The 14,024-nt window shown below is 37.4% G+C and overlaps 2 protein-coding genes across 2 annotated transcripts in view; both read right to left on the bottom strand.

Moving 5' to 3' along the window:
- Positions 1-1,830: 1,830 nt before the first annotated feature.
- LOC127444213 (uncharacterized) lies at positions 1,831-5,411 on the bottom strand. Its single transcript, XM_051703480.1, has 3 exons — positions 5,120-5,411; positions 3,351-3,501; positions 1,831-2,722 (listed from the first exon to the last, which is right to left on the bottom strand). Exons 2-3 carry the CDS (start codon positions 3,373-3,375, stop codon positions 2,106-2,108), a joined length of 642 nt encoding a protein of 213 aa, XP_051559440.1. The 5' UTR covers positions 3,376-3,501; positions 5,120-5,411; the 3' UTR covers positions 1,831-2,105.
- A 576-nt stretch (positions 5,412-5,987) lies between these two features.
- LOC127444214 (ras-related protein Rab-1A-like) overlaps positions 5,988-14,024 on the bottom strand; it is an 11,881-nt gene continuing 3,844 nt past the window's right edge. Inside the window, exons 2-6 of the mRNA XM_051703481.1 lie at positions 14,011-14,024; positions 13,634-13,729; positions 10,884-10,979; positions 10,625-10,756; positions 5,988-7,310 (exon numbers count right to left, since the gene is read on the bottom strand). The exon at positions 14,011-14,024 is cut by the window's right edge and continues 59 nt beyond it. Coding sequence (XP_051559441.1) covers positions 7,113-7,310; positions 10,625-10,756; positions 10,884-10,979; positions 13,634-13,729; positions 14,011-14,024 — 536 coding nt within the window. The 3' untranslated portion in view covers positions 5,988-7,112. The remainder of the gene's footprint in view (positions 7,311-10,624; positions 10,757-10,883; positions 10,980-13,633; positions 13,730-14,010) is intronic.

Below are 14,024 nucleotides of genomic sequence, written 5' to 3'. Positions count from 1 at the left end.
TAAAGCACATAAAGGCAGCATAAAAGTAATCCATATGACTCCAGTGGTTTAATCCATGTCTTCAGAAGTGATATGATCTCACTCACACCTATCATATCACTTCTGAAGACATGGATTTAACTTGAGTCTATGGATTACGTTTACACTGCCTTTATGTGCTTTGTTGACCATTCACTTGCGTTGTATTGACCTACAGAGCTGAAATATTCTTCTGAAAATCTTCACTTCCTGCTGTTTATGTCTCTCTTTATGCGTTTGCTTGTTTAACATTCGTACTTCACATTAAAATACTGTAGATCAATCTATAAATACTGTGAGACAATATTACTTATTGTCCATCACATTATGAAGAGGAGAGCACTTTTACAAAGAAGAGATATAAACTGTAAGTGATAATTAAATTAATAAAAAATAAATAGGCTACATGCACTGATTTTAATATGCATGTTTGCATTTTTTAGCACTTATATGCAAATAATAGTAAAAAATAACGAATCAAATGAACTTACCAGATTGGTCATCCCTTCTTCTTTTACCCATTTTACTTATTATAATATTTATCGGGATAACAAGTTTTAAAATATATTTTGATCCAGCAACACAGGAGCAGTCTCTCAGATCTTCTGAAGTTCTGCGTCATCATCAAGCAGTTTCATTTTATATCCTCTGTGTTTGGGGAGGTACAGAAGCTCTGAACCGCAAGGTGCGAAAAAATACAAAAATAACAGTGAAAAAAATTAAAATAAAATAGTGTCTCAGTTCCTTCCTGAGCCTAAGTCTTAATTTTTTTTCTCTCTTCAAACATTTTTTTTTCTATCAGTAAACATGTAATCTTATGCTTTTAATGATTTTTCTGTTGCTATATAGCTGAATAATACATTTATTATTTATTTAAGGGTTTGCAAACCTTAATCGAGACAAAATCAGGTTACATATGTTTGATATGGCATTTGTTGTCGTGTAACAACTGGAGTTATTATTTTGTTTGAAATTGTTGGTCTTTCTAAACCATCTATGCCGTTTGCTCAGTGTTACATGGTGGAAGCGAAGGAATGTATTGAGGAAAATGGGAAACATGGGGAAATTATTATTATGTCTGTCCTTTTGAAGTATTAGGGGTACATCTGGTAATGTTAAAATTGTTGTAATAATCTAATTTCTAAACGAAAAGATCATTTATAAATTTTGGAACACACTGTCTACTGCAGAAGTGAAGAGTTCCAGATGAAGAATGTCAAATAAATATCCAAATATTGTTGGTCTGTCTAAACATGAGCTAGACAGTTACGCCGATGTAAAATGCTGATCCCAAACAAATTGGTGAGGGGTGAGGAATCACCTATAGCATCGCTCCCCGGGTTCCGCGGGGGGAAGAATATTAGGCTATACACACCGGGTTTGTATTAGCAGTATGAGCGTGAAGCTATAAAAGTATAATGATTTCTGTTGTTAAGGGGGGTTTTGGTACCGCTCTTTTTTTTTTTGCCGGAGCTGCCGTGCCAGGACGTGGGCTGGCTATTATTGCTAAAACGCTGTGAGTATATTGGCAGGGGTTATTTGCGACTTCGGGGTAATCTTGAACTCGAGGTTTAGGCGGCCGCTGTTGATGTGTTCTTCGAATGCTGTATCCCACATCCGGTAGCAGGTTAGGAACTGAGACACTATTTTTTGTTTTTGTTTTCACTGTTATTTTTTTTTTTTCCAACTTGCGGTTCAGAGCTTCCATAGGGAGGAGTCTGGTTTACAGGAAGTACCCCATTTCACATCTTAAACAAACATCTTAAAAGCAAGACAAAATGAAATAAAATGTAAATGAAAGGGATCCACATGTGAATTATTACATACAGATGCGTTTATTCATAAATCTAATTTCCTGCTTTGCATTTACACTGTTGTGCTGTCAGTGAACAAATGTTGGTATACAAGTATTATTTAGACAGTAATGATGCTTAGAGTCCAATTATACACATAACTGTGAGAAAGCATTAAAATCATTGAGAAGAATTATTGACCAGATGCTAATATTGACAACTGCAAGATTGGACAATTAAATACGTGGCCAGCTGTTGTGCCAACGTAAAAGCATTCAGAGATAATCAATATGTCTACATGACTGAACATGTAACTTCTGAACCCAAAAGAGATACACTGGTTTTTGGACCAACTGAGATTCCAGTTCCTAGGAATTTTGCCTCCAACCCACGCACACCAAAAGATGCACCAGTGTCGACTCCAAGACCCAGCTTAACACCAAGTGGGCCAGCTTTGGCTGATGTGCTGCCAATCTCAGCCCGAGCCATCGCTCCAATTCCAAGCACACTTCCTTCAACACCAGCCATGGCGTTGGGACCCTTGGCTTCTGCCTCTAACACACTGAGTTCAGCTCGGGCACGACCTACTCCTGCTTCTGCTTGAGCTCCAAATTTGGGAAGTCTCTTTCCTGGTTTGTCTTCAAAACCATCTACATATCTTCTAGATCCAGCATAGCGGCCTTCTTTTTTGGTGTTTTTCGGTCTGTCATACGTGTCAATTATGTTTACGGTATCAAGTATGTCAATGTTAGCTGATGCAAGTTGCACACTTGGTTTTTTGAAATCTTTCCTTTGGATTTTCCATGTTTCTCCATCCAATAACTTCCGATTTAACTCACTTGAAACATTGAAATCAATGGGGGGTCGTTCACTCCGTAGCCTCTTGGAGTAAATTATATTAGAATCTTCATCTGCAGATAAGGAAAGAAAGTTTCAATGCAATGCTTATAGCAGGTGTCCTTCAAAAGAGATTTAATAATGAATAAATATACTATTTTTCAATAATGCAGGTCAAGGAATTCAAGTTGGTATTTTTGATTCTTTTGAATACATTCACCATCAGGATTCGTTTAGTCACTATTTCTGGAAGTTGCAATTTTACGGCAGTAGGTGGAGACAAATGAACGTCTTAATCGTGTTAAGAGTGAGTCACTGAATCGATGAGTTAACTGATTTGTTAAAAAATGCACCTTCCGTCACTGACCATATTTTTTGTTGAAAAAGAAACTATTTTCAGGCACTGTTTTGTACCATATTCGTGGAAAATCACTTTTAATAGCCATTGCACATTCTAACACTTAACGTGACCGTGTACTTAACGACTAGGAAGACCCAAATGTCTCTCACATGTCCCTTGTCATAAACAATATGTACTGCCAAAACAACAACACCTAATCCAAAAGGAAAGACAATATTTTCACATTAAGCGTTTTCAACCCCGTAGAAAACCGTTATAGTCAAAACGTTTAATGTGGTTTAAAGGAATATTCCGGGTTCAATACGAGTTAAGCTCAATCGACATTAAAATGAACTCACTACCTTCACGTCTTTGTCTTTCAGTCATTTTGCTCCAGTAACATGTAGTGGTATCTCGGCTCTTCTGAAGTTCAGCATTTATCAAAAAGTTCCACTTTATATCCCCTGTGGTTCAGGGAGGAGTCTGGTTTACAGTTAACCACCGAGGAAGTAACTGTAATAAAAGCAGCATTTTTATTTGATTTTTACACCCTCAAAATGTCATACTTACGAGACTTAAAAAGTCTAAGTTAGAGCTAATATAAGTTAGAGCATATCATCTTACTGTTAAAATTGTTCATGCAAATGTGTATAAATTGGGAATTTTTCCCTTCAATGGGAAACTCTTAAGTAAAGAAACAGAAAGCAACACTGTGTTTTTAATAAGTATTTCCAACAGTCAGTTGTTGTGAACCTATTTTGCACTCTTACAATCTCACATCTTAAGCCGACTGTAAGACCTTTTCAAACTTTGGACTTTGCAAGGTTAAGATATCTCGATTGCGACAGGGTTGATACCACACAGCAAACACTAACACACCAAGAGAAAACAGAAAGTGAAAATAAAGAAGTGACTGACCCATCATAAAACTAACAGGTCAGACTAAAGGTAAACTGGCTGGCTGCCCAGTGAACAGCAGGTAATTGTGCCACTTTAACAAGTGACCTATTGGATGAGTATTCTGCAATGTGATCACACAGGAAGTCGGCATGTTGTTTCCAAGAGTTCCGGTACCCTTAGATCAGACACATTACGCCAACTCTCTGACAAGTTACAAGTTTGTTTACCTCCACTTGTGGCGCAACACAAAGCAAAATCATTTGCGAGTGCAACTCAAAGTTTGCATTTTTCTATCAAACATTACATTTTTTTCTCCACTGATGGTTCGGTTTAGGTTTGAGGTTTGGGTTGGGAGGGTTCAGTTTATAAAATATGCCTGTACAGCTGAAAACAACTCGCTTTTGGCGCCCCTCTGTGGACATTTCACCCAGAAAATGGAGCTCACACGTGCCTATACACCCAGCAACACTTATTGCTTTAACTAACAAGGGGCAGTGTTTCAAAATGTCAGTAAGTACAGGTCAATTTTAGCTAAAGTCAATCTGCTGTTTCCGAGTCTGATTATTTGTCACTTATCTCAAGGGGTTTGTCAACCAAGACGGAATACTTCAATGCACATCAAAGAAAAGCAACTTTACAACTTAAAAGCAATCAGCAGACCCAAGTTAAAAATTAAATAAAGGCAGCATAAAAGTAATCCATAAGGCTCCACTGGTTATATCCATATCTTCTGATAGGTGTGGGTGAGAAACAGATCAAAATTTAAGTCCTTTTTACTATAAATATCCACTTTCACATTCCTATTCTTTTTGTTTTTGATTATTCACATTCTTCATGCATATTGCCACCTACTGGGCAGGGAGAGAATTTATAGTAAAAAAGGACTTAAATACTGCTCTATCATATCACTTCTGAAGACATGGATTAAACCACTGGAGTCGTATGGATTGCTTTTATGCAAACTTTATGTGCTTTTTGGAGCTTCAAAGTTCTGGTCACCATTCACTTGCATTGTATGGACCTACAGAGCTGAAATATTCTTCTAAAAATCTTCGTGTTCTGCAGAAGAAAGAAAGTCAAACACATCTGGGATGACATGAGGGTGAGTAAATGATGAGAGAATTCTCACTTTTGGGTGAACTGTCCTTTTAATGCATGTGGGTCGTGCAATGTTCAATATTTACATAATCTGTCAAGGTGTACTGTACTTGTTTGGGCATGTTGAACTCACATGGATTGCAATGGGTCACGCCTTGATCATCAGGTCGGCCTAAAGTTCATGGAAATCCTTTACTGAACAAACCAGGCTATTACACATGACCTTGATAACAAAGTGAAAATACAGATTAAACGCTGCCTGAAGAAGTAAACGGTATAAAACGTTTTACGTTCCTGTTAGATTACACTATAATAAAAGCTTGATAAAATGGCTTATGATAAGATGTAAATGTGTAGTCAGACAACAGTGATGAAAGATTAATCCTACATCCTCCATATACTACAGCACAACATCAGTTTTGGGATAACTTTGCCATCTAGTCGAAATAAGGAGCAAAACATGCAATCTTCTCCTGTCTACGGTTATTCTGACTGTTGGGACAGCATACATATGGCTGTTTGCATGCAGATAATGCAATACATCATTTTGCATATACTGCTCTTGTGAATTTCCTGTCACTTAATGACATTTTTATAGATACCTTTATAATACATACATTTGATAGTGTTTTTGCATTGTTTCAGTGACTGTTGTTGTGTTATCCATAAACAACTGTTTATAGCTTTAACAAAGCCGATAAAGTGAGCTACCGTCATATATTGATCTTATTCACAGCAGCGCCATCTTTGATTTTTGGCGGGAATAACAACGTAGCTGTGATGGATAGACGAACAGTCTCTTCAATAGGCTGTAATGCAGTTTAAAGTGTTTTTGAACCGTTCCACGGACAAAACATCTTCCCAAGAACATTCAGTAGACAAAAATCTCTAGACAACATGAGTTGAGGAAAATCATATGTGACATAGGAGCTTTTTACAGGTTTACACAGTTCGTGCCACTTTATCAAGCGACCTTGGACAAAATGTTCCAGATAAAATCATTTTTATTAAATGTTTTCTTCATACTTTATTTAAACATTGTGTGACATAAAACCAAAAAGTACAATTCCCTCCTTGAATAGAGAAATCAAAATGATGTTTCATTAACTACACATTGTGATATCACATCCCATCTGTCATTTGTTGCTCAATAGGATCCGCACTTAAGTGATTACATTTATACAGATATATTTATAATACTTACATGTGATATAGTTCCTGCATTGCTGTCCGAGTGTCTGTAAACAAATGTTGATACAGATTCATTTTGACAGCAATGTTGCTTCTGAATCCAGTTTACAGGATTTACTTAATGTTGTGGGTGGTAAAGCATCAAAACCAGTTATATAGTTAACAAATTTGTAATATTAAGAACAGTTAGATTTACTATATGTGGCCTGCTGGTCAAGTTTTGGTTCATTTTTCAAATTGTTACAAAAAAATCAATAAGCAAACAAAATCATGCCGTTCAACTAGTACACGTCAGAAAAGTGGTAATGCATTTTACTGACAACTAATAAAGATCATTTGAAGTGTTGTGACCCTATTCAGTGGACCAATATATTGAAATGCTGTTGAGCAGAAATAAAAGAAAAAACGGACAGAATGAAGAAAAAACTAAATGCGCAAACAGGCAAACGGTCCACCCAGACGGCAGCGGTTGAATGAGATTTCACCGGGAGTCATAGTAATGGAACCGATGTGTCAGGGGTCAATTATGACATCACAGTCCACTGTTTCGTTCAGAGTTCCGATGAGGAAGTTCAAAGCAAAATCTAGTTGCAGTCCTCTAAAAACGTCAGAAGTGCTTTTGGATGTTTGTTTAATTGGACTTGAGATGTTTAAACCTGTATATTGTGGACCTGTTACTAAATTTAGTATCAAACTGTTGGAAACATGTTTGTTTGTTCATGCAGCTATGTGCATGCATGATACAAAATCAAGCAATATTTAATTTGACCCTTTCTTACCTCTCAATACCATTCATTACATTCTCAGTCTTTAGTTACAAACACACACACACACACACACTAACATTCTCTCCCCTCCTAATTCAGCTGTGGCGTATTGTAGGTAAGGTTACTGTGGTCTAATGGTGTTATTTGTTTGTTTAGGGCATTGGGGATTCAGCAGCACCCTCCGGAGGACGTCTTGACCGGCGTGCTCTGAATCTTGACGTTGGATTTCTCCTGTCCTCCTGCAGTGGCCCCGGGGCCCATTCTCTTCTTGATCTCAGCCGCCATGGTCATGAAGGCCTGTTCTACATTAGAGGAGCTTTTCGCACTCGTCTCCAGGAACGGGATGCCTAAAGGGTCTGCGAACTCCTGAGAAAGACAGTAACAAATTGATCTCAAATAGGCGTCACCCAGTGTAAATATATGGGGATAAAACAGTTTTTTGGGAGGAATTCTAAATATAAATATATACACACAAAGTAATACAAGTAAAATGCATTAATGCTTTAAATATTTTTTGTTCAATTATGTTGATTACCGCTAAAAAGATTTTCGACTAGTCCATCGTAAAAAAAAAAAAAGAAAAAAAAAAGACTAAAATCACAGTTAATGTAAGGCACTTACAATGGAGTGAATGGGACCAGTCTATAAACATTCACAATACACTATATACGTGTTATAATTTTAGTGTGGTAAAATCACTTACTAAATGTTTCTGTGTATAAAGATATATCCAATATAACAACTTTCTTGCAATGACAATGCAATGCCGGTAAACCCTGTAAGTGATTTTATCACACTAAAATCATGCTGACACTCATAGTTTACATCTTGTGTTTTTATTTAGAAATATGGCTTCATGTTATATAACATTAGTTATATAGTAGCCTATATATTAGTTATATACAGTATAAACACACACACACACACAATGGGCCTCATTCATGAATATATGAGAAAATTCATTTGATGTTCTTTTGTGAATCAAACAAAGTCAGTAAAAATGGTTTGACATGACTGTAAATAATGGGAGGAGGATATCCACCACCATTAATCTTCTCTGGTTCAGTTCACCCGCATCATTTGTGAAACTTCTCGGGTAAATCATGATGGTAACAGTGATATACTCGCAACTGGAAGAATCTTCAGAGAAATGAATAGAGAACCTGAAGAAGATCTTTGACCGAAACACTGTAAGATATTACAGATTTGTAAGCTATACGACAGTGCGTGTGCTTTTTCTATTATTCCCCCGTTGTATTGTGTACGCACCTGCCCGATGTGTTTATTTATGGGTTTAACAGCATTAGTATTGATCATATGTTATCAACTGAACGTGATTTACCGATGCCAATACTAAATTATGAACCTAAATTATAGAGCTCATGTCAAATAAAAAAACTGTCCATTCAGTCATGTAAGAGAGCATTAATTATTTCAAGAAAATCAAACGCAAACTGCGTCTTTCCATGAACCTTTCACCCCGTCAAGCACTTCTTTTGGAAAAAAACGATACTTTCTACGAAGCGTTTCTAAGTATTGGCTATGGTTTAAAAAGAAAAAGCATTTTTTTAATTTTTTTATATATATGGTTAAAATCACTCATTTAATTATTTGTTAAATTTGTTATTGCTGTTCTTATTTATTTGCACTTCTATCAAAATGATGCTTCAAAGTTAAATTCAAGGGCTTTTAAGGACTTTTCAAGCACATTTTTATTTGTTTTCAAGGACTATGCTCGAGATGTCATTAAAACAAATTATTTATTCATTTTAAATAAAATATTTTATTCATTCAGTTAATGTATTTTTATAAAGCACCACTTATTACAAGTACAGCATATCTCAAGGAGCATCTTTAACTACATATTCTCACAGTAACAATTCTTGGTTCATTCATGATGAAATTGAGGTGCAATTGTAGTGTGCTCATTAAAACACACTTCACTTTCCAACAGAAGCGAATAACTGTGTCTGTAAACACATATGACTCATGTGCTGTGTTTCATGTTTCCTAAAGTCACACAACAGATTTATGTGAGGAACTGACCCAAACTGCAAATGGGACATTCTCAAAAAATGTGACTTTCCAACTTACAAAATACTGAAATTTTCCGTTCAGTTCAGTTTTTGCCCATGAACATTGAGGGTAAACATTTTGTAACATGCTGACATTATTTTTATTCATAAAGGACAATTTGACTGTTGTTCTTTCTTTTAATATTTAATTTTGTTTCACGAATGAAGCAAGTTAACACTAAATTAACACTAATGAGGGTTAAACGGGGTACAACCCCAAATATTTGTGTGTGAAAATATGAGTTAAAATGTGAATGTCTAACTTTTGAACATGCTGGGATAAATCACTATATGCATATTTAAGCAGCCTCTGAACTTTGACCTTAAAAATTATTTTCCACTATTTATTTATTTTTTTTAAACATAAAAAAAAAAAAAAGAAGAAAGAAAAAAGGTTTTTATCATTGATAACACCAATGGCATGATTATTTAAATTACTAATCATAATTTTGTTTTGCATTTTTGTATACTTGTTCAGCCTTGCACTAATGCTTTTATTAAAAATAAGTACAAATTAAACATAAATAACATGTTTTAGAAGTGGTGTACCAGATGAAGGGAACAAGGATTTGTTTCAGGCAATTGACAATTTCAAATATATTTTCTAAAAAATGTGCAAAACAGAGTCAAGCCATTTCATATCATTAAAGGTTAGGTTATAGAACGAAACCTTTTCATTTTTACATTTTTTTTTTTTTTGGCTACTTGAAAGCTTTTTCATAACTAAAAAAGTCAATGTCATGTTAGTCCAGATATTTTGATACTGACCCAAATGTTGTCAGAAAGAACCTATTTTGTGAGACTCAAAATCCAGTCTTTACAGAAGGGGGCGCTAGACGCCTCACAAAACTGAATCGTCCATTCAAATCCCAGAGCGTTTTACATCTCATCTCATTTTTTTCACTCTAGAAAGTAAATTGTAATTAAAACTGATAGATGCAAAAATTTATATCTGTTAAATCCACAACAGCAGTATCTATAAAATATATATTTTATAAATCCTCCAGTAACACTTGATTATGATTGGCCCGTTCTGAACAGCGCTGCCAAAAGTAACAGGTGTCACGTGACCGCACCGTCTATACGCTGTCCGCTTCAGCAGCGGTCTAGTGGTCTGTCGTCGTGTTTTCCCGAAAATAAATACATTTCATTTATTAAATGATTTAAGCAACATATTTTATGATTTTCTATAATTCAAGCACTTTTTAAGCACCTCTTGTTAAAAGTGGCTATTTTGAAGGGTTTTCCATGACTTCAATTTGAAAAAGCCAAATTCAAGCACCTTGTACGGACCCTATCTTACGCACGATTTACACAGAAAAAAATGAGTTCTGCTTGTGTTAAATGAACGGGCCCATTTCATTTAAGGAGCCCCGTTTGAAGCTGTTGTAAAAGGGCAAATTCTGCATAATTCACCAAGTAAACAATGTAAACACCACTTAATAAAGTTCTTCCTCGTCTACACTTGTTTGGGACAAAATGTCACATGACTCCATGATTCTGGGCTGACGTCACATGAAAATGGCGTAAAGCAGCCCTGTTCTGAATATATTTGTATTTCAAATGGATTTTCCGATCATTGTGTGTTGGACATATTGTGTGCACCTTTGCCATTGTGTAATCCACAACTTTCTTCGTGGTCAGATCACACTTGTTCCCAACCAGGAGTTTGTTGACATTTTCACTAGCGTAGCGATCGATCTCCTGTAGCCACTGTTTGACGTTATTAAAGGACTCCTGAAGAAAAACATTTTAAGCATACAGTAAAATAAATACGATACTCGTCACTTAACACTTAACTAAAGATCACCTGAGCCGTAACTATTTACATTGGTGTTGCCATGACAATGAAATGTTTGGTCACCTGATCTGTGACATCATAAACAACGATGATCCCGTGGGCTCCTCTGTAGTAGCTGGACGTGATGGTGCGGAATCGCTCCTGGCCGGCTGTGTCCCACTGTCAACACAACAAATGCACACCTTATGACTTTTACAGGAATGTTCCGGGTTCAATACAAAGATAACGTACTGTATTCCTTCACAGTACCATTTTTTGCTCTTCACAGCGCTTCACTTTTTCCACATTTTGTTATGTTACAGCCTTATTCCAAAATGGATTAAATTCATTATTTTCCTCAAAATTCTACAAACAATACCCCATAATGACAACGTGAAAGAAGTTTGTTTGAAATCTTTGCAAATTTATTAAAAATAAAAAACGAAAAAAAAATCACATGTACATAAGTATTCACAGCCTTTGCCATGACACTCAAAATTGAGCTCAGGTGCATCCTGTTTCCACTGATCATCCTTGAGATGTTTCTACAACTTGATTGGAGTCCACCTGTGGTAAATTCAGTTGATTGGACATGATTTGGAAAGGCACACACCTGTCTATATAAGGTCCCACAGTTAACAGTGCATGTCAGAGCACAAACCAAGCCATGAAGTCCAAGGAATTGTCTGTAGACCTCCGAGACAGGATTGTATCGAGGCACAGATCTGGGGAAGGGTACAGAAACATTTCTGCAGCATTGAAGGTCCCAATGAGCACAGTGGCCTCAATCATCCGTAAATGGAAGAAGTTTGGAACCACCAGGACTCTTCCTAAAGTTGGCCGCCTGGCCAAACTGAGCGATCGGGGGAGAAGGGCCTTAGTCAGGGAGGTGAACAAGAACCCAATGGTCACTCTGACAGAGCTCCAGCATTTCTCTGTGGAGAGAGGAGAACCTTCCAGAACAACAACCATCTCTGCAGCACTCCACCAATCAGGCCTGTATGGTAGAGTGGCCAGACGGAAGCCACTCCTCAGTAAAAGGCACATGACAGCCCGCCTGGAGTTTGCCAAAAGGCACCTGAAGGACTCTCAGACCATGAGAAACAAATATTGAACTCTTTGGCCTGAATGGCAAGCGTCATGTTTAGAGGAAACCAGGCACCGCTCCTCACCTGGCCAATACCATCCCTACAGTGAAGCATGGTGGTGGCAGCATCATGCTGTGGGGATGTTTTTCAGCGGCAGGAACTGGGAGACTAGTCAGGATCGAGGGAAAGATGAATGCAGCAATGTACAGAGACATCCTTGATGAAAACCTGCTCCAGAGCGCTCTGGACCTCAGACTGGGGCGACGGTTCATCTTCCAACAGGACAACGACCCTAAGCACACAGCCAAGATAACAAAGAAGTGGTACGGGACATCTCTGTGAATGTCCTTGAGTGGCCCAGCCAGAGCCCAGACTTGAACCCGATTGAACATCTCTGGAGAGATCTGAAAATGGCTGTGCACTGACACTCCCCATCCAACCTGATGGAGCTTGAGAGGTCCTGCAAAGAAGAATGGGAGAAACTGCCCAAAAATAGGTGTGCCAAGCTTGTAGCATCATACTCAAAAAGACTTGAGGCTGTAATTGGTGCCAAAGGTGCTTCAACAAAGTATTGAGCAAAGGCTGTGAATACTTATGTACATGTGTCGTTTTTTTATTTTTAATAAATTTGCAAAGATTTCAAACAAACTTCTTTCACGTTGTCATTATGGGGTATTGTTTGTAGAATTTTGAGGAAAATAATGAATTTAATCTATTTTGGAATAAGGCTGTAACATAACAAAATGTGGAAAAAGTGAAGCGCTGTGAATACTTTCCAGATGCACTGTATTTGACCGTTCAGGTGTGCATTAGCATGAGCAAGTTCAGCACACACACATACGCCGCCTGTCAATCAAACAGGGCGCAGCTGTTACTAGATCACTAGTGAATTATCAAATTACGCACTCTTCATTACTGTCAACAGCAGAATAAGAATATGAAGTTTCTCATAAGTGACACAGGCCTACTATCATAAATATAGCCGGTTATTGATGTTTTAATCAGTCTGCTGGTCCGGTCGGGCAAGTAAAATTCTCTTTCACTTGCCCCTTCAAAAATCCACTTGCGTTAATGTCGAGCCCTGATTAAATATTGTATTCAACATTCTCCGATAATAATTGTTTCACTCTGCAGTATAGCTCCTAAAGTAAATGTACGTTGTTTTAAAGGAGCTTTAGATATTATTTTGGAAAACAAGCCAGAAAAAACTTATTTTGTTCCAGTGTGTATTATAATGAGCGAAGACTCTCTCACCTTTATGTTCACTTCGATCCATCTTTAATTCACAAAAAACAAACTTTCTCTTCTTAAGAGCTGCATATCGCCGATCTTCATGATAAGATACACAGAGTGAACGTGACACATATTTTATAATTCAACACGTCGCGAGCAATCACGTTATAATCTAGCTGCAGCAAATGCGCGCGAGTGACGAGCGTCCCCGGAGTGTGCGTCAGCCGCGAGAAGATTCAATCTCTTCCCCGGTCACGTCACGCAACTCTTAGACGAGGCGCTGACCGCACAGGGAAATGCCAGTTTCTGAGTTTATTTTCATAACCTGCTTTCTTATTATTTGAACTTTAATAACGGACGCTTTAAAGATATAAAAACACAACAGAGAGTTTCATTGTGAAACGGAATGCGGCGCAATAATCGTTTTATCTCGATTATCTTGTTTTCACAATCGTTGGAAGCCAAAATCGTAATTGAAAATAGGAGCCCCAGTTTAGTGTTCTTAACACTTACGATCTGTAGTTTGATGGTCTTTCCGTCTAGTTCTATCGTCCTGATTTTGAAGTCCACTCCGATGGTGCTGATGTAGCTCTCTGTGTACGTGTCGTCCTGAGGAAGCACACACACACACACACACGATAACAGAAAAGACATTCAGACATTCATGTGAAGCATGTCATTTCTTGCCACCAAACCAAGTCACAACAATGAATTACTTTTTCATTAATTTTGTGACCTAAACTCAACTGGCCCATTGCAGTTCAGTTTGATGGCACAGAAATGACACACTTCACCTTTAACATGAAGCTCTTTGACAGTGAAATCACTGAACACCTGTGCAATAACAGCCATTATCTAAACAGCATCTTGATGGCAGGCTAATAACTTACTGCGAAACGCAGCA

This window comes from Myxocyprinus asiaticus, chromosome 7 (assembly GCF_019703515.2).
Source record: "Myxocyprinus asiaticus isolate MX2 ecotype Aquarium Trade chromosome 7, UBuf_Myxa_2, whole genome shotgun sequence".
NCBI classification, from domain to species: domain Eukaryota; kingdom Metazoa; phylum Chordata; class Actinopteri; order Cypriniformes; family Catostomidae; genus Myxocyprinus; species Myxocyprinus asiaticus.
The sequence above is the reverse complement of the archived record's forward strand: the minus strand, read 5'-3'. Positions and strand labels throughout refer to the sequence as shown.

Excerpts from the sequence above, each read along its gene's own strand:
- LOC127444213 (XM_051703480.1), bottom strand. The coding sequence starts at position 3,375 with ATGACTGAAAGACAAAGACGTGAAG. Across the intron at positions 2,723-3,350 it reads TGAAAGACAAAGACGTGAAG|ATGAAGATTCTAATATAATT; the intron begins GTAGTGAGTTCA and ends CCTTATCTGCAG.